Source organism: Macaca fascicularis, chromosome 2 (genome assembly GCF_037993035.2).
Source record: "Macaca fascicularis isolate 582-1 chromosome 2, T2T-MFA8v1.1".
Classification (NCBI taxonomy): Eukaryota; Metazoa; Chordata; class Mammalia; order Primates; family Cercopithecidae; genus Macaca; species Macaca fascicularis.
The window spans coordinates 162408034-162429826 of record NC_088376.1 but is presented as its reverse complement, the minus strand read 5'-3'; the positions used below and the strand labels follow the sequence as shown (position 1 = coordinate 162429826).

Below are 21793 nucleotides of genomic sequence, written 5' to 3'. Positions count from 1 at the left end.
TACATTCAAGTTGTTTTAGATTATACAGTAGTTAGGCTATACTACTATTTAATAAATTTGTTTTTCCCACCTTGGCTCTTGCCTGTTTTTAAAGCAGCCTTCTTTTCTTTGAACTTAGGAAGAAAACCGAATAAAATAAAACTATTATTAACCAACATTATATATTAAGCTCATAAGTTTAACATTCTAGTTTACAGTTCCTAGAATGATAGAATATGAATCGTATGGGCCTTAAATAAGTTATCTGGTCTACTTAAGTTTTATAAATATTTATTTCAACATAAAATAGGATAGTATATTGTCATGTCTAAATTTGTCTTAAGTTTCTTGATAGTAGAGCAGACTCTATCCAGTGAATGTATGAAGTGGGTCTTACACTTGATTTTCCTCAAACTTCAAGTCATGTTGATATCTTTCACAACTGTATTAACTTCAGTCATTGTTCTCATTACCATACTGAAGAAAGTTCTAATTCCTTTTGATTATGTTTTCCTTAAACAGTTCTCTTTTCCACTGTTACCACCTCCTACTGTTTTTGTTTATTTTTGTCTTTTTCTGGACCATCTCTAATTGTAATATACTTTACTTGAGACATAGTGACCAGAATGATACATGTTGTTCATGCATGGATTCACCATTGATTTGAGTTTTATTTCCAGTATATCTTTCTGGTTTTTACTTGAGATTTTCTTTTTTGCTTTGGTTCTGGAAGCATGTTAAGACCAAAAACTTTAGAAACACATAGAGGTACTTTTTAGGATCTTCTCTGCCTTGAATTCAATAGCTTGGATCATATCTTTCAGTATATTTTAGATTATTTTTCTGTAGGCAGATTTTCTTGCACTTGCTGAAATAGAAATAGATCTGCTACTTTTCTGCCCACGTATACAACCTTCAGCTCTTCCTATGTTTTTTTGCTGCAATTTGGCCTTTCGGTACCCACAATTGTTTAGCATCAATTCCGTGAATATAGTTTCCCAGTATACATCTTCTTTGTAATTTATAACTCTGTTGAAAAAGACTGTTCCTAGAACCACTGTTTCTACTTTACCATCCAGAAATTAGCTCACTCATTTATCCTTGTTTTTTGTTTTCTGTCTTCATCTGTAACAGAATAATTCTTTTTTTCTCCAAACCTCTCAAGACCCTTGTCGAAATCTGTTACGTGTGACTTAATTTAGTTTACAAAACTAATTTTCTTTTTCCCTAATTTTATATTTAAATATTAATCAAAATAGTGTGTTGATATTATTAAACTATTTGGAACATTCTTTTAGGAGCAATTATTGTTTTAAAGGCTTGCATGCATTCCCTCTTTTCTTTCTGTTGTAATGCTGCATTGGCAGTAAGCTCTAGGGAAGAGGTTCAGCCTTTGACAATATTTTGAAGTAGTTAAGTTTGATTTTAACTCTCATTTTGACAGTCATATTACCAAAAGCCCCTTTTCTCTGACCTAAATTTTTAACTTATCTGTTTCTATTTCCCTTTCTGTCTCTCACCTGCCCAGTATCTCATTTTAGGAGTTCTGTGCTTTCTAAAATATCCAGGGTTTTAGCTAATTCATTCTAATGTGTTAATGAAAAGATGTTTTCACTTTATCCATAGTCAGAATTGACTATTTCTGCGCCTTCTCGTGATAGTGATGGTGATGATGATGATGATAGGTAGGTAGATAGATAGACAACACTATTCTAAGTGCCAGGCCCATTCTAGACACTTCACAGACATTCACTTAATCCCCACAGTAATCTAGTGAAGTAAATACTATTTTCCCCCTTTCTGTACTTGAGAAAATTGAAGTGGAGAGATGAAATAACTTGGCCAAAACATATGGCTAAATAGTGTTAGGATTCGAATTAGGGAGTCAGGTTCCAAACAATACTTTTAATCTTTTTATATATTTTCAATGGCAGTATGTTTGGTAGCAGTATCAGAATGCAAAATGCAGATAGTTTTCTTAAATATTTAATCTGCAGTATATCAGGTAAGATATGTACGCAAAATGATAGGAGGTGTGTGGTGAAAGAAGCTTCATTCCTAAAATTAGATTCTTTCTTTATAAAGAGTTTGAAGTATGCCTAGTTTGCTTCATGAAAATAAAACTCACATTTATTCACTCATTTGTCAAATGTTTATTCAGTGCCTAACAGAGTGGCAGGTACTATCCAGGTAAATGGGATATATCCATGAATAAACAAGATAAATATCTGTTGTGGTGGAACCTACACCCTTGGAAAGGGGATGACAAAGACAATAGATGTAAGTTATTCATTATGTTAGGAAATAAGTGCTATGGGGGAAAAATAGAGCATTGGGAATGTAGGGATGGGATACATTTAAAAGATAACATTTGAATAAAGACATGAAAGATGGAAGGGAGTTAACTGTGTGAGTACCTAAAGGAAAAATATTCCAGGCAGAGGGAACAGGCAGTGCAAAGGCCCTGAGGTAGGAGTGTGTCTGATATGTACAAGGAATACCATGGAGGCTACTGTGACTAGACGAGAATGAGCAGGGTAAAGAAATAAGAGGTAGATGGTCAGGAAGGATTCCAGATGAGGTAGTATCCTATAGGCCATTGCAAAGCTTTTACCTTGAGTGAGATAAAAAGCCATGTTTTGAGGCCGGGCGCGGTTGCTCAAGCCTGTAATCCCAGCACTTTGGGAGGCCGAGACGGGCGGATCATGAGGTCAGGAGATCGAGACCATGCTGGCTAATACGGTGAAACCCCGTCTCTACTAAAAATACAAAAAACTAGCCGGGCGAGGTGGCGGGTGCCTGTGGTCCCAGCTACTCGGGAGGCTGAGGCAGGAGAATGGCGGGAACCCGAGAGGCGGAGCTTGCAGTGAGCTGAGATCCGGCCACTGCACTCCAGCCCGGGCGACAGAGCCAGACTCCGTCTCAAAAAAAAAAAAAAAAAAAAAAAAAAGCCATGTTTTGATTTTCTATTATGCCAGCTACCGTAGTCGAGTCGATTCTTCATAGACATTATTGTTTATGTTTTTATCCAGAATCTTAGAAAGTCGATGCTTTTATCACCTCATTTTACAGAAAAAGGTATTGAAGTTTAGAGATTAAATAACTTGCCCAAGATGCTTGTGTATAGAAGAACCAGGATTCAACTCTATGCTATAATACTGTTAAAGCCGATGTACTTGACCATTATACTACTTAAGTTCCAGTTTGTAAGAAATATTTTGAATATTTTATGGATAGCAGCTCAAAAATAGAACCAGTGAAGTCTGTTATTTTATTGTATCATTTAAATATATGTTAAAATATTATCTATATGTTATAAAGAAATGCCATTTATATTTAAGATTATTGACTTTCTGAGTTTTACTCCCCAGGGGGCATAGATATGTATGCATTTCAGGAGCGTGAGGAAGGCCGTACTGGGCCTGATGATAATGAAGAGGTCATGCGAGCACTGCTCATTCATGAGAAAAAGACTTCCTCTGCCATGGCTGGTTCAGTGGGGGCAGCCGCTCCAGTGACCACTGCCAATGGCAGTGACTCGGAAAGCGAGACCAGTGAGTCAGATGATGATTCTCCACCCCGTCCGGCAGCTGTGGCTGCGCATAAACGAGAAGAGGATGAAGAGGAAGATGACGAGTTTGAAGAAGTAGCAGATGACCCCATTGTCATGGTGGCTGGCCGTCCGTTCTCCTACAGTGAAGTGAGCCAACGGCCAGAGCTAGTGGCCCAGATGACACCAGAAGAAAAGGAAGCATATATAGCCATGGGACAACGCATGTTTGAGGACCTCTTTGAGTGAGATTTCCCTACTTCTTTCTCCTTTCTCTAATGCTTAGTTCAAAAAGAAAGGTCTCATCTTTGAAGAAAAGTATTTAAGTGGCTTTCTGCCCCTCTTGATGGTGATCCTTGTGCAAAGAATGATGGTAGAGAGTTTGACTTTTATGCCAGAAACTTTCCCAGCAAGGTGGGGTGCTGGGAATCCTACCCTTCCTTGCTGTCACTACAGTACTAATATTTTACTGTATTTTCTTTTCTTTTCTTTTTCTTTTTGAGACGAAGTCTCACTCTTGTCTCCCAGGCTGGAGTGCAATGGTGCAATCTCGGCTCACTGCAACCTCTGCCTCCTGGGGTCAAGTGATTCTCCTGCCTCAGCCTCCCAAATAGCGGGGATTACGGGCACCCGCCACCACACCTGGCTACTTTTTTGTATTTTTAGTAGAGACAGGGTTTCACCGTGTTAGCCAGGATGATCTCGATCTCCTGACCTCATGATCTGCCTGCCTCAGCCTCCCAAAGTGCTGTATTTTCTTACCTAATTTTTTTCTTGCCTTATTAAGACATAATTTTCTCCCTTCTGAAATGAATGAGGGATGTTCATAAGGTAAATCTTTCCCATCCATCTGTTTACTACAATAGGTTACAATAATTCACTGATCACATCCATTTTATCTGTTCTAGCCAGGCATTCCAAACAACTTCTTATACTGCTGCCCACCAAAGCAGCTTGCCAACAGTCAAATCATTGATTGGGGGGAAAAATCCTGAAAGTTGCTTAGAATTTGAGCATTTCCTCAAAATTGAGATAGGTCAATATGTAATGGGAGGTGGAAGTGTGTGTGGAAGGGGGATAGATATACTTGAGTCTCATGATTAATGTCTAAACCAGAATTTGTGTCTTTAGAACTGACCAGACTGTTAGATTTAATTGTATTGCTTAATGTCTTTTGGTTTAGGTTTGGGATGATAGAAAGCAGAAAGTGTAATTGGTAAACCCTTAGGAAGAAACTAGAAAAACACGGACATTGGACGAGAAGTCTGTGTAAAGGGTTGAAGAGTGACAAACATTGCGAACAGTGCCTTAGAACTGTGTCAGTTAGTCTGATTTGCAAATCCTTTATATAAAGCTGAGACTGGTCCTGGTTTTGTTCCCTTTGGGTACAGACCTCTTGTCAGTGCTATAAATTGTTTAATGAGGCCATTCCAGCAGAAATCAACATAGAATAATTGATTACTCTTCTCTGTCACTCTCCCTCTTTCTAAACATCATTGAAGGCTGTCTCTCTTTTGATTCTTGTCAGACATGGTATTTTAGGGTACATCCAGTATACCATTGAGCATTGTAACCTCAACAAACAGTTTATTTTGGGTTCTGATATGTAGCATGGTATTTTCCCTAAGGCAGAACTCTAAAGAACTTTCACACAAGGGTCTATAACAATTGTATATCTTAAAATATTTTTCCTTGCATTGTAATTTTTACGTATTTATCATTTTATAGTACACGTGTAAAGGATATATGAGCCTTGTATGGAGTGATGTTTCATTTACCTGGGTTGTATTAATGACTGAATGTTGACAATAAATCTATTTTATACTGACTGAAATTTGTTCATTTTAAGCCCTGTAACATCTTGGAGCATATTAAACTGAAAATTCTTCCCATTAAAAAATGTTAAAGACTTTTTTATTAGTCATATTTTAAATAATAGATGCATCATATGGGATCTAAACTTTTTGTGCAGTAAGATACCTTTGTACCTTGTATACGTATTCAGCTTTTACACTTGATCTTAGCCAAAAGACCAGGAAGCAATGTTATTCAGCTTTAAACATTGTTTTTTAAACTTTTATAGTTCTAGAAGTTAATTTAAATAAAATGGTAATCAGATGTTAATTTTTAAAATGTAGTTAATTTTTTAAACTATTTTTTGTGAGTGTGTTCGTGTGTATGTAGAATTCGTGTTATGAAAAAATGTCACAAGCGAATATGGAGATAAGAATAAAGGTATTCATTGCAGCAGTATTTGAAATAGAATAAAAAGATAGATACACTCACTAAATCTGTATTTCGTCCTAAGTACTCAGGACACCAAGGCAGGAGGATTGTGTAAGCCAGGAGTTCAAGGCTAGCCTGGGTAACATAATGAGATGCCATCCCTCCCCCAAAAAGAATGTATTGAGAGAAAAGATATCCATAATGTGTTAAATATTGGATTCAGTTTTTCTAGGGGAGTGTGTATTGCGTGTGTGTGTGTGTGTGTGTGTGCGCGTGTGAAGGAGAAAGTAGCTAACATATAGTGAACTATGTGCCAGACACTATTTTAAGTGCTTTATATATGTTAACTCATTCAATCTTTTATAATACATCTGTGAGGTAGGTATACATATATAAATATATATATGAATTAGGGATGACAATTACAGTGATCTTAATATGTTGTTATGAGAAAGATATTTTTATTTTGAAAGAGAATCAAACACATTTAATGAAAGAAATAGTAGAGTGTCAAAAGCAAGGTCTTTTTAGGTTAATGCTAGGATTTTTAGGTGAGTAGGCCCTCAGTTAAGTAAAATGAAAAAATCCAGAGTTTATCATTTTTTTGGATAAACATCTCTAAATTACTCAAAATCAATGGGAAGATACAATTTAATAGGTAACTATCCCCCATTCAGTGACATCTAATAAGACTCAATAGAATTTATATTACTTTATCAGATAGGTTTATCTCTTGAGTGGCAAAATAATCTGGTGAGGAGAGACAGTCAGTGACAGAAGGACCAAAAATGGCAGCCCTGCCGATTAGCCTCTGAAGCTCTAGTAAGGGCAGGCTCACACCCAAGGTTGGTAGATACATGTAGTCACTGTGTCTCTTGACCCCAGGAAAGCTAGAGTCATCACCACACACAGCCCATAAGCGATGATGGAGGAGCTTGGTTTCCCTGAATGTGGTTGACTATATTCGTGTATCTCAAGTGTCAGCTGAACAAGTATCCCAGCTTTCCCACTGTCCTTTAAGATTTAAATAGAACTTTTTATCCTAACATGTTGGACTACTTCTTCTAGTATCATTTCTTTTGGGAGATGACAGTTTTTTGCAGGTGGTAGGGGACAGGGGAGTATAGGCAGGGAGCTTGTATCCTCTGGCTTCACGTTTCTGCTTCCCTGGCTTTTCCATCTCTCCTCTACACCACCTGTCCTTGACCCCCCAATACCATCAACATAAGTTTGTGTAGCAGATCTTCCCTGAAGCTTTTACAGTAGAGAGCAAAAGCAGCAGGGCTATGAGAGAGGGATTTTTGTTTCTGTATTCCTTTTATTTTTAGTTGACATATGATAATTGTACATATTTGTGGGATGCAGAGTGATTATTTCTTCCAACTTTTAGGCTCAGGGGTATATGACATGCAGGTTTCTTATATAGGTAAATTGCGTGTCATGGAGTTTGGTGCACAGATTATTTTGCCACCCAGGTAATAAGCACTGCATCTGATAAGTAGTTTTTCAGTCGTCACCCTCCTCTCACCCTCCACTCTCAAGAAGGCCCTGGTGTCTGTTGTTCCCTTCTTTGTGTCCATGTGTACTCAGTGTTTAGTTCCCACTTATAAGTAAGAACATGGGGTGTTTGGTCTTGATTCTTGCATTAATTCACCTGGGATAATGGCCTCCAGCTCCATCCATGTTGCTGCAAAAGATAGGATCTCATTCTTTTTTATGGCTGCATAGTGTTCCGTGGTGTGTATGTACCACATTTTCTTTATCCAGTCCACCAGTGATGGGCATGTGTTTTTATGGTAGAATGACTTATATTTCCTTGGGTATAAATATACTCAGTAATGGGATTGCTGAGTTAAATGGTAGCTCTATTTGGGGTGTTTTTTTTGTTTGTTTTTTTTTTTGAGACAGTCTCTCTCTTGCCCAGGCTGGAGTGCAGTGGCATGATCTTGGCTGGTGTGCCGCAGCCTCTTGAGTAGCTGGGATTACAAGTGTGCACCACTACGCCCAGCTAATTTTTATATTTTTAGTAGAGAAGGGGTTTCACCATGTTGGCCAGGCTGGTCTCGAACTGACTGCAGGTGATCCACCCGCCTTGGCCTCCCAAAGTGCTGGGATTACAGGTGTGAGCCACCATGCCTGGCCAATTTCTGTATTTTTAGTAGAGACAAGGTTTCACCTTGTTGGCCTGGCTGGTCTCTGACCTCAGGTGATCTGCCTGCCTCGGCCTCCCAAAGTGTGCTGGGATTACAGGTGTGAGCCACCATGCCCAGCCCAATAGCTCTGTTTTAAGCTCTTTGAGAAATTTCCAGACTGCATTCCACAGTGGCTGAACTAGTTTACATTCCCACCAGCAATGTATAAGCCTTCCCTTTTCTCTGCAACCTTGCCAGCATCTGCTCTTTTTGACTTTTTAATAATAGCCATTCTGACTAGTGTGAGATGTTGTCTCATTGTGGTTTTGATTTACATTTCTCTAATGATTAGTGATACTGAACATTTTTGTATATGCTTGTTGGCCACGTGTATGTTTTCTTTTGAGTAATGTCTATTTTTTTTGCCCATTTTTTAAATGGAATTGTTCATTTTTTGCTTGTTGATTTAAGTTCCTTATCGATTCTGGATATTAGACCTTTGTTGAATGCATAGTTTGCAAATATTTTCTCTATTCTGTAGGTTGTTTACTCTGTTGATAGTTTCATTTGCTGTGTAGAAGTTCTTAAGTTTAATTGGGTCCCATTTGTCAGTTTTTGTTTTTATTGCAATTTTTTTTTTATTATTATACTTTTAGGTTCTAGGGTACATGTGCACAATGTGCAGGTTTGTTACATATGTATACATGTGCCATGTTGGTGTGCTACACCCATTAACTCGTCATTTACATTAGGTATATCTCCTAATGCTATCCCTCCCCCTTGAACAATGCATTTGTTTTTGACATCTTCATTGTAAAATTTTTGCCTGGGCCTATGTCCAGAATGGTATTAACTAGGTTTTCTTCTAGAGTTTTTGTAGTTTTACGTTTTATATTTAAGTCTTTCATTCATCTTCAGTTGATTTTTGTATGTGATGAAAGGAAGGGGTCCAGTTTCAGTCTTCTGCATATGGCTAGCCAGTTATCCTAGCACCACTATATTGAATAGGGAGTCCTTTCCCCATTGCCTGTTTTTGTTGACTTTGTCACAAAGATTGGATGATTGTCGGTGTGTGACTTTATTTCTGGGTTTCCTGTTTTCTGTTCCATTGGTCTATGTGTCTGTTTTTATACCAGTACCATGCTATTTTGGTTACTGTAGCGTTGCAGTATAGTTTGAAGTCGCGTAGTGTGATGCCTCTGGCTTTGTTCTTTTTGCTTAGGATTGCTTTGGCTATTTGGGCTCTTTTTTGGTCTTCTCATATGCGAAAATAATTCAAACCAGGTGAAGGATATTTTAATTAAGGGATTAATATAGGTGGCAGGTTTAGGATTGAGGTTGTAGCAAATCACAGCAAAAGCATGAGTTAATTTGGTTTCTCCTTCCTCATCTTGCCAAGTTACTTCATTTCTAGTCATCTGAATGCGTGAGGGAGAAATAATTGATTCATTTCATAACTTGTTGGTATTACCTGAGACAACTGGACACTGAGTGGAAACAAGTTTGGGAAGAACAGTTCATTTTATTTTCTAGCAGTTGGCTTGATGGCTGGACCACAATTGAAAGACTTACATATGCACTTTCTTATTCTCTTTATTCTTGAGTTTAAAAGTAGAAAATAACAATCAAAAAACAAATATAAAAATCCTTAGAATTTAGAAATTGGTATAATTTCACCTTTGTTTTGTTTCCACTAAAGCTACTTTATGTCATCTCTAACAGAGCTGAGCTATCACTTGATTTTTTTTAATATCTAAAAATGAGGAAGATTTCCAGAAAGGAACTGGCACTATAATAAATTTACTGTCAATTCTGTTGGTTCTTTCTGCTACAGAAGAAGCAAAATACGCAGTGAACAAGATAAGTACAGGTACTTTTAAAACATCTAATGCCAAAATGGGTTGGGAAGGGGAAAGAGTTATGAAATTTTACTTCTTCCTTTGAAGAGCTAAAGGAATGAACCTATTTTGACATGTCCTCGGGGCAGGAACAAGTACCTTAGCTTCTCTTCAGAAAGAGCTTCATGACCTTCTAAGTATCAGAGGTGGCCTTTCCTATTCTAGTTGCAGAGCAGGTAGGCCTAGTACACAATCCAGTTTCGACAGTCAACCCACGTTTCCCATAATGCAGAAGTGCATAATCTCCTACCTAATGTAAATAAGTCTGAGAAATTAGTCTGGAAAGAAGGCTGGTGCCAGGTCTGAAAATCCCTTCAATCGTTGAGGCATACAGGATGGTTGTACAGTTTTTTGTTGTTAATGTTTTAATTATTTAAAAATTCATTCAATAGGAAATGTATATAGTAAAAAATGAAAACTCCCCAGCCCACCGCTGTCTTACTAGACTGAGGTAATCATTGTTGATAGTTTAATGTGTATCCTCCCAGACCTTTTCTAGGCCTTTAGAAGCCACACATACATACTACAGTGCTGTTTACACAAATGGAATCATATTATACACATTGCCATTTGATTTTGAAATATCTTGGAGAGCTTTCCATTCAGTATATTTAGATCTTCATTTTAAAAAATAAAATAGAATTTTATAGTTGTATAATGGTTTATGTAAAAATTCCTTTATTGACGGGCATTTAGATAGTGTCCAGTTTTTCACTATTACATGCTGTAATCAATTACTCATTTTCATTTTCTTCGAGTATTTCTACAGAATAGAATCATAAAAAAGAAATAACCAAACAAAGGGCATGTCTATTTTAAACTCTGATATATACTGCTAAATTGCTCTTCAAAAAGATTGCTGGATAATTTTAAACAGAGGAGTAATTTGTAGTATTTATACTGGATTGGAGTTTAAACCTAGAGATTATTAAGGCCATTTCAATAGTCTTGGTAAGTAATTTAATCAAAAGACCTGAGCAAGTCAATGGGGATGAGAAAGTGGGGACAAATTTAAGAAACTCTGGGGAGGTAAAATTAATGAGATTTGGTGACTGTTTGGATAGGGCAGTGTCTTGGATGATTCTCAGGTGTCGAGCTGGTTAGTTATTCCATTAACGCCATAACAAATACAGGAGAAGCAGGTTTTCCTCCTGTTCCAGACTCAGTAAATGTCACCACCATTTTACCTACAAGCTCAAGCCAAAAGTCTCAATATTTGACTATCCTTTCTTTTTTTTATCCCACATCCAACTTACCAGCAAGTCCTGTTAGACTCAAAATATTATCTGATTTTGAAAGTAGAGGTGACAGGGCTTGCTAATAAATTGAAACTATACTCTAAATCTGACTTCATTGCTCCCACCACCTCCACCCTACTCCCAGCCATGTGAACTCTCACCTTGACTACTACAGCAACCTCCCAGCTGGCCTCACTGCTTCCTTGCTTATCCCCCTCTCACACATACATGCATTTTAACCAATTCCCACACACAAAGGGATCTTTTAAATGTAAATTAGATTATCTCACTCCCCTTAAAACCCTTAATTGATTTTTCTTAGAATAACATCCAAACTTACTCTATTTAGTAGGCTTTACATGGTCTGGCCCCTGGCTGGCTACATCTGCTAGTCTACTCTCTAACCATATTGACATTCTCTGTGTTTCTCAAATGTGCCAGCCTTTTTCCTGCCTTAGATCTTTGCCCTAGCGGTATACTTCACTCTTGTCCCTGTTATTTCATTCTCAGCTTCAGCACCACCTCACAGAAGTCAGTCTTCTTTCTCTAAAGGAATCTCTTCCATTCACTATCATATATTTTATTTTCTTCATAGAAAAATTATTTGAAATGAACTTGTTTATTTCTTATTTGATTGTTTATGTCTATCAACCCCTCAAAAGACTAAGCTCCTTGGGGGCATATAGAATTAATTCTGGCACATAGTAGGGTCTCAATAAATGTTGAATGGATAGATGGACAGAATTGGCACTAGGGAGAACATAGCATTTCTCCACCAGGGCTCATCATCTTGTTCCTGCTTGAATGGCAAGTCAGTTAATTATGTTCATTTGTGGAACATGTTACCTAGGGCTATGTCTCCAGGACCATCAGTAGGGGATGCTAGGATATAGCTTCTAGGGCATATAGTTTAGAGGCGTTAGTACCCATTAGCTTTAATGTTTTTAGAAAAGGGAATTAAGTGAGTACTTTGTCTAGGGCTGTGGTGTTCAAATACTTGCATTTTTCCTCACATACAGGTTTTTTACCTGAATCCTGTGCCCACCCTCCTCTCCTCCCCTACCCTCTACCTGAAAGGTAGGTTTTACTTTGTTTGTAGGCTCTTTGTTCTTGGGAATGAATGGATTTTGTTTCTGGTTTATTTTTTTCCCACTGAGGAGGTAGGTTGGGGTGGTTGGGGTAATGTGTTTTGTTTGTTGCTTTTTTCTTGAAGTAGAATAGAATGGAAGGAAACTGTAGTAATGGTGATAAGGAACTGAAATTTTTAATTACTGAGACCAATGGTGTGATATTAACAAAGCTGCTGACTTTTGGGTCACTGAGGAACCTGAGCACCCTGTGAAGCTATGCCAGAGATGGAGGAGCTAAGAGCCAGTCCTAAATCAGAGGAGAGTTGGAAGCCCAATGTGTTGATCTAGATGCATGTATTAATAGATATTGTATGTTAAATTGCTCATGTGTTTATTATCTATCCTCCCCCGCCCCACTAGAATGTACACTCCATGACAGCAGAAGCTTTATCTTGCTTGCTCCCTGTAGTATTCTGGCTCAATGCCTGGCACATAATCATTAATAACTATTTGTTGAATGAATAAACAATTAAGTGGCAACTTCTTCAGGCCATGAGTAAACTATGGACCTTATATAAAGGGCTTCTATTTTCCATTTATGTCGTTATTTCTATACCTCATATCTGTGATGCTATTTTGTATTAATTTTTTTGTCCAGAACTTCCTGTTTGGAATGCTTACAGATAGTAAGTGCTGATCTGTGTAGCAAAGGGCATTTTCTCAGCACCTGGTGAAGCCACTTAACCAAAAATACCAAGACTTGCGCATTAATTTGTTCACTTAGTCTACCTTAAGATCACTCTTTAAAGAGGACATTTGTAAAGAACAAAGATTGCGCTGTTTGTTTTGTTTTTAAATCTAGGAGTTTTATTTTTTTCATAAAAAATGGTGGTTCTGTGGTTGCCTTCATGATATCAAAGACCCAGTTTGCTTTTATCTTTATGCTTAGCCTGCTTTGGCAAATGCTTGTTGCTTCATAATGCCTGATCCATCTTCACCTTCAGGTAGAAGGAAAGGAGGGTATTGGGGGATAAATGTGTATGCCAGCTGAGTCAGTATTCCCCCACTTTTTTGTGTGTGTGGTGAAATTAACTTAACGTAAAATTAACCATTTTAAAGTGAACGATTCAGTGGCAATTAGTATATTCATGGTATTGTGTAACCCCCACCTCTATTCCGTTGCAAACCACTTTCATCACTACAAAAGAAAACCCAGTATCTGTAAAACATTTACTCCTCATTCTCCCTTCCCCCAAACCCTTGGCAACCACCAGTCTTCTTTCTGTCTCTGTGGATTTACTTATTATGAATATTCCATATAAATGGGATCATATGGTATGTGATCTTTTATGTCTGGCTTTTTCACTTAACATGTTTTTGAGGTTTTTACATGTTGCAACATGTATCAGTATTTTGTTCCTTTTTATGGCTGAGTGGGTATCCCATTATATGTATATACCACAATTTTGTTTATCCATTCAGCTATTGATGAATTTAGGTTGTTTCCATATTTTGGCTATTTTGGATAGTGCCCCTATGAATGTTTTTGTTAAGTATTTGTTTGAGTACCTGTATTCAGTTTTGGGGAGTATGTACCTAGGAACTGTTGAGTCATATGTTCTATGTTTCTGTGCTATTTCATTTTAAAGTAATACTTCTTCCTGTACTATCTGCAATAATTACTGTTATCCAATGGGGAGTAGTACAAGATGACTTGTGGATGTGGGAGTCAACACAGAATACCAGAACTCTAGGGTCTGTGACCAGAGAAGATTTCCTGGTAATAACTACAGAGGAGAGATTACTAGGAAATATGCATATGAGGTAAGAATTCAGGAATTCCAGGCCCCAACCCTCCACCCCCGGGAAGGAATTAGGTTCTCTAAGTCACCCTTTACATTTTTCCTGGGATTCAGTCTCTTAGTCAAACGATGGATTCATCCTAGCCTTCTAGCGCCTTAATCTGGAACTGTGACCTGTATGCTACAATTCTCTGTCATAGTCAAGCCTTCAAGTACAGGATCAGCGGTGGGCTAATAGCTTCATTTGGTTAAGCATGGAGGTGAGGCCCTTCTGTTTGAACATACTTGGAACTGTAGCAATATCAGGGGTGGTAGTGATGGCAGTTGTTAGCATCCAGAGGATGGATCCAGAGCAAAATTGCCTCTCACAGTATTTACGCAGTATGGAGTCAGCGTTAATCAGCGCTATTCTACCAGCTTCAAAAATTGGAGGCTGGCAGCTTTTAATTTCAGGGTAGTGACCTACCTGGGAGGTCTAAAGAATGGTTCTGACAATGTTCCAAGAGAATCTTTTCCTGCTGCTGTGTGCTTGTGTGCAGGTATTATGTGTATGTAGGAGGGTGGAAAAAAGGCAAGACAGGGTGGGCCTTTATGTTTAGTGTGTGGGTGGGGAGGACCTACCGTGTGGTATATGTCAGTCACATTTCACATTTCTGACAGTCTGTAACTTCTGGTAAATTTAGTGATAATTTCTTTGCTGCTTTTTTCACTGAGACGCATTAAGCTATAAAATTATCACAGTGTTATGGGCATCTGTGTCCATGTTTCCAGCATCATTTAGGCATCTGGCTGCTTCCTACTGTTGCAGCCTTCTTACCCCTCTCACCCCCTCCCCTGCCCTACCAACAGTTGGGAACAAAACACTCCCCAAGCTGAGAACGAACTGAAAGAATGTGACAGTGGCTGCTTCTCCCTCCTCAGCTACTAGTTCTCAAGAAGCATTTTGGGCCACTTTGGAAATTCTTAACTATGTCCTTGCTGCCCTCCCCCTATTTGACTCACAGATGTCTTTCCACACCACCTCCCCATCCCCCAAAATGCACTTGGTAAGTCCCTTTCTAAACTTGCCTTTCTCCTTGAGTGATACTCTCCCTAGGCTACGCCTTGGATCCTCCCTTGATTTTCTTCCCTCCTCTGTCCTGCATCCTCTTCTCCGCAGTCATCACTTCTGGAACAAGCCTCTTAAACCTACTTCCAATGGTGAGCATGAGTGGTTTTCATGTGCTTCCCTGCAGTTTTTATTCCTTCCCCACTCTCCATCCATGTGATTCAGCTGGGATTGACACCCATCATAGTGACTGGATATGGGCTCCAGGACAATCACATTACCTAAGGGTTTTTGTTGAAATGGAAAAAAAAAAAAAAGCCACTCTTTTTTTCTATAAGGATTACTAAGACAGAGACTAGAGGTGGGGAGAGACAGATTTCCAATCATGACACTTGAGCTCCTAAATTCTGCCACGCTTGTAGCCATTCTTACCCTTACAATGATTTCCTGTTGTGTGAATCAATACATTTTATTTTATTCTTGGGCCAATCTGAGATGGGTTTTTATCCCTTGCAATTAAAAGAACTGACCAAGACAAGGCCTGTCAGCCTACTGTTATCTCCACTTCTGCAGTTCCCTCTGGGCCCTATTCAATTGGAGATAGCATCTTGCCCATATCCTTAACCTTCTCAACCCCTGCCACTGACTCACTTCAGCATTAAAATTCCTACATACACTAGGGCTTTTTAGTCTATCAAGAGGCTTTCCTGTCTAATTCGATCTTTACATAAAGCTTTGAGGAAGATAGAGGAGGAATTTTTATCCCTTTTCTTCTGCTGAGGAAACAAGTTGAAAGAAGTTTATGCTGATTTACCCGTTTCAAGCTTCAAGCTATTCGTAGTCACTGCTGGGACTCAAACCTGATTTTCCTAACTGCAGATCTAGAGTTTCTCTTCTTTTCTTTTCCTTTCCTTTCTTTTCCTTCTCTCTCTGTTTCTTTTTTGTTTATTTGAGATGGGGCCAGGTTGGCCTTGAACTCCTGGCCTCAGGCAATCCTCCCACAGTGCTAGGATTATAGGCCTGAGCCATTGGACCTGGTCTTAGAGTTCTTTCTTTTATAAATTGTGTGTTGCCTCCCCTGGGTAGAAACATGGCTCTAATGTAAACACACTGCCTTCTCCCATGGAAACCTTTTTTTAACACCTGTAAGGCCCTGTGGGACAGAAGGCCTTTGTTTCACTATCTTTCAGATTGCTGTCCTCCATTTTTCATTATTTGGATAACATTTCATCTTTGTGTACCATCTACCACAGTCTTTGTTTCTGTTACAGGTTCCTTCTCAAGGACTTATTCTAGTTTAAAAATATGACTTTTGCCCAAATTTGATTTGGGTCCTAGTGCCCACTGGAGAACCCCTTGACTTCTTCCATCCTTCAACAACCCAAGACCTCCCACAAAGCCCGTCAAATCATTCATCATTTCTACTCTTCCTGATCTGCTACTTATGATCCCATTCCTGGGCTGGGAAGTGCAACAGCAAAGAGACTAACGCATGCACTATTGGCCTTGCTGCCTATTTTCATCTGGGCCCTTTCTGCTGTGCAGATCTCCAGCTGGCTACATTCCTATAGTGGCTGCTTCTCAACCTTTGCCAGTCTGTTCATTGTCTTGCTTTCTCTATTTAATGTCTGAAACCAGTTTGCCTTCATAGAACTTCTATAATAAACATTATTGTTTGCCTACTTAGCATCTATTGCTTCCTTCCTTATAATATCTGATTTTTACTAAGGGATCCCCTTACCAAGGAAGTACATGTGTTTTAAGAGAAGCTAACTCTACACTCATATCCACAGTTGGTCCTGATTGAGCCAAGGGTAATTACAGTAGTAATTGGGGCTGTTCATAAATATTCTGGTTCTCCTTGGGACATAGTAGAATTCTATTTCCCAGCTTGTTGAAGTTAGGAGTGACCATATGACTTGCTTTGGTCAGTAAAATGCGAATAGGAATGATATATGTCACTTCTAGGCAAACACCTTTAAAAGCCAGCGTGTGATTCACCAGACCACCTTCCCTCTGCTGCAATGGTTGCTAAAGCCTGTGTCAAGGTGAAGCCTCCATTAGCCTCCATCTTAGGGTGACTATAATGGTAGAGCGCCCCCTGCTGACACACACTGGCATGTAGTGAGAGCAATAAAATTTTAGCTGTATTAAATAGACACTGAGATTTGAGGGTTGACTGCCATTGCAGTTTAAGTCCTAACCAAAATAGTAATCACGTCCTCTAACCTGTACCTGGGTCAGGAACCTAGCCTAAGCCAAGGAATAGGTTGAAAAAAAGCTTGTGACTCAGTTGGTACACTGACATGAGAAGGGAGATTTGCTGGGGCTTTGATGAAAGAAGTAAGTTACTTTTAGGAAAGCCATCAGAAGAGATGAATCCTCTCTTTCTCTGGATGTTGTGTGTAAACGTGAAGCCTGGAATTATTGTAGTCATCTTGCTACCTGCCTGAGGATAAAGCCAATGCAGGGGGAGAGCAGTACTAAAAGAATCACAGAGAAATGAAGCCAAAGCCCTCATTGAATCATAATCAATCATTACTCTACTTCTGGACTTTTTCATTTAGGAAAACCAATAAATTTCCTTTACTGTTTAAGTCTTTTGAGTTTTCTGTTACCTGCCTCCAAAAGCATCTTAACAGTTGCAACTTCTTTCTCAGTTCTTATTTCCACTTCCCACTCTTCCATTCAGTCTAAAAGAAATAATAACTAATAATGGCATTTGTTTAGAGAAGACTTACTGTGTAGCTGACACTATACGAGTGCTTTTCAGAAGGAGATTATCATTCCATTTCAGAGTAGCAAAATGTGTGAGCTCCTTGAGAGCAAGATATATGTATTTTTAAATTTGTAGTTTTTGTAGAGATAAGGTGTTGCTAGGGCTGGTCTCAAACTCCTGGCCTCAAGCAGTCCTCCCACCTTGGCCTCCCAGGTGTTGGGATTACAAGCGTGAGCCACCGTGCCCTACTTGTAAGAATCTTTTCTTATTTGTACATATTTGTTTTCACTGCAATTATGATATAGTACAAAGCCGGTACTGAGCAAATATTAACTGAACAAATATAAGTTGACCTTCATCCTTAAAGGGCTTACAGTATTGTTGTATAGTCAAGTGTTAGAAACCTGGATGATTCAAGACCAATACAAGACAGCATGTACTGTTACTAAATTGAAGATCCAAAGGGCATGGTACTAGTAGTAAAGGCTATGAAAGAAAGATATTGTTATTATCATGATTGCCTGAAGGTTGGGAGCAAAAACTTTTTGGAAAAGGTCAAATTTGATCAAAAAAGAAGGATCAGAATTGAATAGTACAGCAGATTGGGGGAGTGGATATCACCTAAAATCAGGGCAATAACAGAAGCAATAAATAGCATGGTGTCAAAAAGAACTTGGTGCATTGAAGAGCATGCAGTATATCCAACTGAAGTGCTCAATGTTAGACCTTTTATTTCATTTTTCTAATCACAATAGACAATAGAAAGCCATTTGCCTTTGAATTGCTTGAGGTAGACTTGATATAAAAGAGGTATTGTGGCCACTACTCTGACTATATACTCAAACCCCTTGCACACAGTAGTTAATGATGTTTGTAAACTTGCAAATGCATCCATCCATGTACTGTTTCTCCCCAAAGAGAGCAGAAGCTTCCAAGGGCTTTTGTGCCAAGCATTCTGCTTCTTTCCTGGCTTTCTTAACTCAATGCTAGACACATACTGATGTACAGTAGGCCCTCAGTTAAGTACTGACTAAATTGATTCAAATTGTCTGGTTTGGGGAAAGAAGTTATGTGCCTAGTGAGCCTGGTTTCTCAGCACATTAACACTTCATCAAACCTCTGTCAGATCAGATTCTCAATAGGATATCTTAAATACATGCTATTAAAATACCTAAGTAGAAGTTCCATCTGTTTGAATAGACTGAGCCTGATGAATCAGCCAGAGGTGGGAGGCTGATCCAGCCAGACATGAACCCATCGGGTGGGGAACAGGCAGCTAGCTCTCCCTCCTTTTGCTACCCTGGTAGTGCTCACACTACAATGTACAGATTTATAAAGACAAAACATGATCAACCAGTTAGCAAAACGCAAAAACTGGAGAAAGCTGTAGGGCATTGTTTGTGGGCTCGTTAACAGAGGTCCGGCTGGAACCCCGCATCCCAGCTGTAGATCACGCTGAAGCCCTTGTTAGAGTAGGAGAAAGAGGAGCTCTGGGACCTGCCCTTTTCACAAATCCTGGGCCACTGGAGTCTAGATTTTGTTTTCGTGCCATTGTAAAAAAATGTTTAAAAGACACACACACAAAAAAACAGGACTTATTTTGAAAACTGTCACCAGTGAAGTCACTAAGGACTTAAAGACAAAAATACAAAGATGGAAAAATGTTGAGGAAGCTGCATCCTTTTATATTTGCCCAGCAAAATTTTGGACAAACATCCATCCTTAATGAGATGTCATCAAGCCCAAATTTCCAAATGGTCTTGGCTGCCAGAATTCTAGTTACAATCAACTTCTCCCCTTTCCCATTTTCCCTTAAATACCCTGGTTTTGGGTTGCATTTTTTGATGCTGTGATTAAAGAAGGAAAATGATTTTGGGGTCACTCTTCACACCGAAATACATGTTTCAAAATGTTCTTTTCTAAACTTTGCTTCAATTGGTAGCACTTAGTACACAAGGCCTTGCACACAATAGGTGCTCAGTAAATAATTTGTTGAATTAAATTGAATCAGACTTTCATTTTTCTAAACTAAGAAAAAATTGAGTGTGTTTTCTTATTACCACCACTGTCTGATTTCTCTTCTGCTGGGCTGTCAACTTGCCTTCCGTATCTGTAGCCTTAGCCCAGCCCCGCCCCCAACACAAATACATGCAAACACAGTCCCATGCTATCCCATTCAGGTGTTTCTATTGCTCCTTTATGGGTCTGCTTATGGTATTTACTTTGTTAAATGAGAAGGTAAGTGAAAAGAATAATGTCTAAGAGTCAAAAGACCTGGATTCTCGTCCTACTTGTGTCATTTACTTTGGATCTTAGGTAAGTGACTATATGCTCAGATTCCTCATCTCTGAAATAATAATAATAATATTGACCTACCTCCCAGGATTGTTGTGAATATCAAATGAGCTAATATATGTGAAAACCCTTTGAGAACAGAAAAGGCTTTTTAAAGAACTGTTCTTATAAGAACCTCACCCCAGTTCATGCACCCAATAAAGAACACCAGCATCAAAAAGGTCTTCCATACTGTGTTTCCCTGGGAAATGGGTTCCTTCTCACCACCTTTCTCCAGGAGAGGCTTACTGGCTGACTTCCTGGGACACATTTAATCCGATGAATACACTGAGGTCCAGGGTTGGACCCTCAGCTTTGCAGCACCAGAAACTGGATCTTGGCAGAGCCTCTGAGTTGATCAGACTCAGAGATGCTGACTCATACTAATCCACAAGACTGGTATATAACCAGAATGCCAGTTGATTAATTTACAGTGGGAAACATTTGGCCTGATCTGCCCCTTTTCTCCCTATAGGCCAGTTGCATGGGAAGAGAGATCATCTGACAGTTGCTCAATGAATAAGGAACTTTGACAAAGGGAGTTACATTATTCAGTGTTTGATAACATAGGACTCTGCTCAACTGGAGCCTCTGTCTCCTCAACAGGAGTCTGCTCCAGATGATCTAGATGTTTCAGGCACTTTGGCGGAAGCCCCCATTCCTGAACCATGCACACAGGAGCCGTTGTACCATGTGTGCCCTTTTCCCCACATTCTCTCTGTTGACCAACACATTGCTCTTTATATATATTAATCCTTTTGAGACTTCTTGCAGTGCAACTGTGGTTCCCAAAGCCAGTCTGCTGACCAGAAAGAAGCTGGTTGCCACAAAAGTACCTGGGGTACATGTAAAGAAATAATGGGCTTGTATAGCTCTATTGGAAATTCTAATAATTAGGTCTGTGGAGGGGTCTAGGAATCTGAATGTTTACAGGCATTCCAAGTGACTCTGATCATCAGCCAGGTTGGGGAACCACTGATATAAAAGTCTTATTTGGTTAAGAATCTATTCTACCACTTTAAGATGACTTTGCATATTCTGATCAGATCCATTACAGACCGATTGTATAGATAAACTCTCAGAACAAAACATTACTTCCTACTTCTCAAAGGCCAGTTGCTGTTGTATCCTTGAGCCTGCTTCCTTCATTCTTTCTTTCCTTCCCTCTTTCCTTCTTTTCCTTCCTCCCCCCACCCCTCTCCCTTACATAAATATTTATAAATACATAATGCATAAGGAAGCTTACCAAGAGGAGGCTGTAGCAGTTGACACTCCAAGAGCCAAAACCAAAAGCTTCTTTCAGGTGATAATAGACTTGGAGGATTAGGATATATAAGCCTGGTGCACAGACAGCTCTAAGGCCAGCCAGTAATACCAAGGCCTGACATTGAACAATCTTGAGATAATATCTCTGCGGTAAGCAACCCTGGGCCTTGGCATACTTCCTGAGTTGATGTGCTGTAGGAAACAACATTATGCTCCCAAGGGACCTTGAGGGAAACTCCAAGAACCATGTTCCCGTCCCACTCATGACAAAGCAGACAGCCGTCTTTCCTCTCAAATATGGCTCCCATGTCGCTAGCACCTGGCGGTCCCTTGCTTCCAGCAGAGCACCAAAATCAGGACAGCAAAGTGAGAATCAAATCTAAGGAGGGATGCCAATGTGTGATGGGCATCTCTTTATACCAGGCTCTGTGTTCCCATACTATATATCCTATGCATCACAAAAATCACTGAAACAGGTTTCAATATCTCCATTTTCCAGATGAAGAAATTGAGGCTCAAAGGGATGAAGTA

General features: G+C 39.2%; 1 protein-coding gene and 1 long non-coding RNA gene across 3 annotated transcripts in view; one reads left to right on the top strand and one right to left on the bottom strand.

Moving 5' to 3' along the window:
• GTF2E1 (general transcription factor IIE subunit 1) overlaps nt 1–5429 on the top strand; it is a 37074-nt gene extending 31645 nt beyond the window's left edge. For both annotated transcript variants that reach the window (XM_005548042.4, XM_005548041.4), the window contains exon 5: nt 3351–5429. In XM_005548042.4, the coding sequence (XP_005548099.3) occupies nt 3351–3778 (428 nt within the window). In that variant the 3' untranslated portion in view covers nt 3779–5429. The remainder of the gene's footprint in view (nt 1–3350) is intronic.
• LOC135969405 (uncharacterized) overlaps nt 1–21278 on the bottom strand; it is a 36784-nt gene extending 15506 nt beyond the window's left edge. The window contains exon 1 of the long non-coding RNA XR_010584649.2: nt 21243–21278. This is a non-coding gene — a long non-coding RNA (uncharacterized lncRNA). The remainder of the gene's footprint in view (nt 1–21242) is intronic.
• Between the last annotated feature and the right edge of the window lie 515 nt (nt 21279–21793).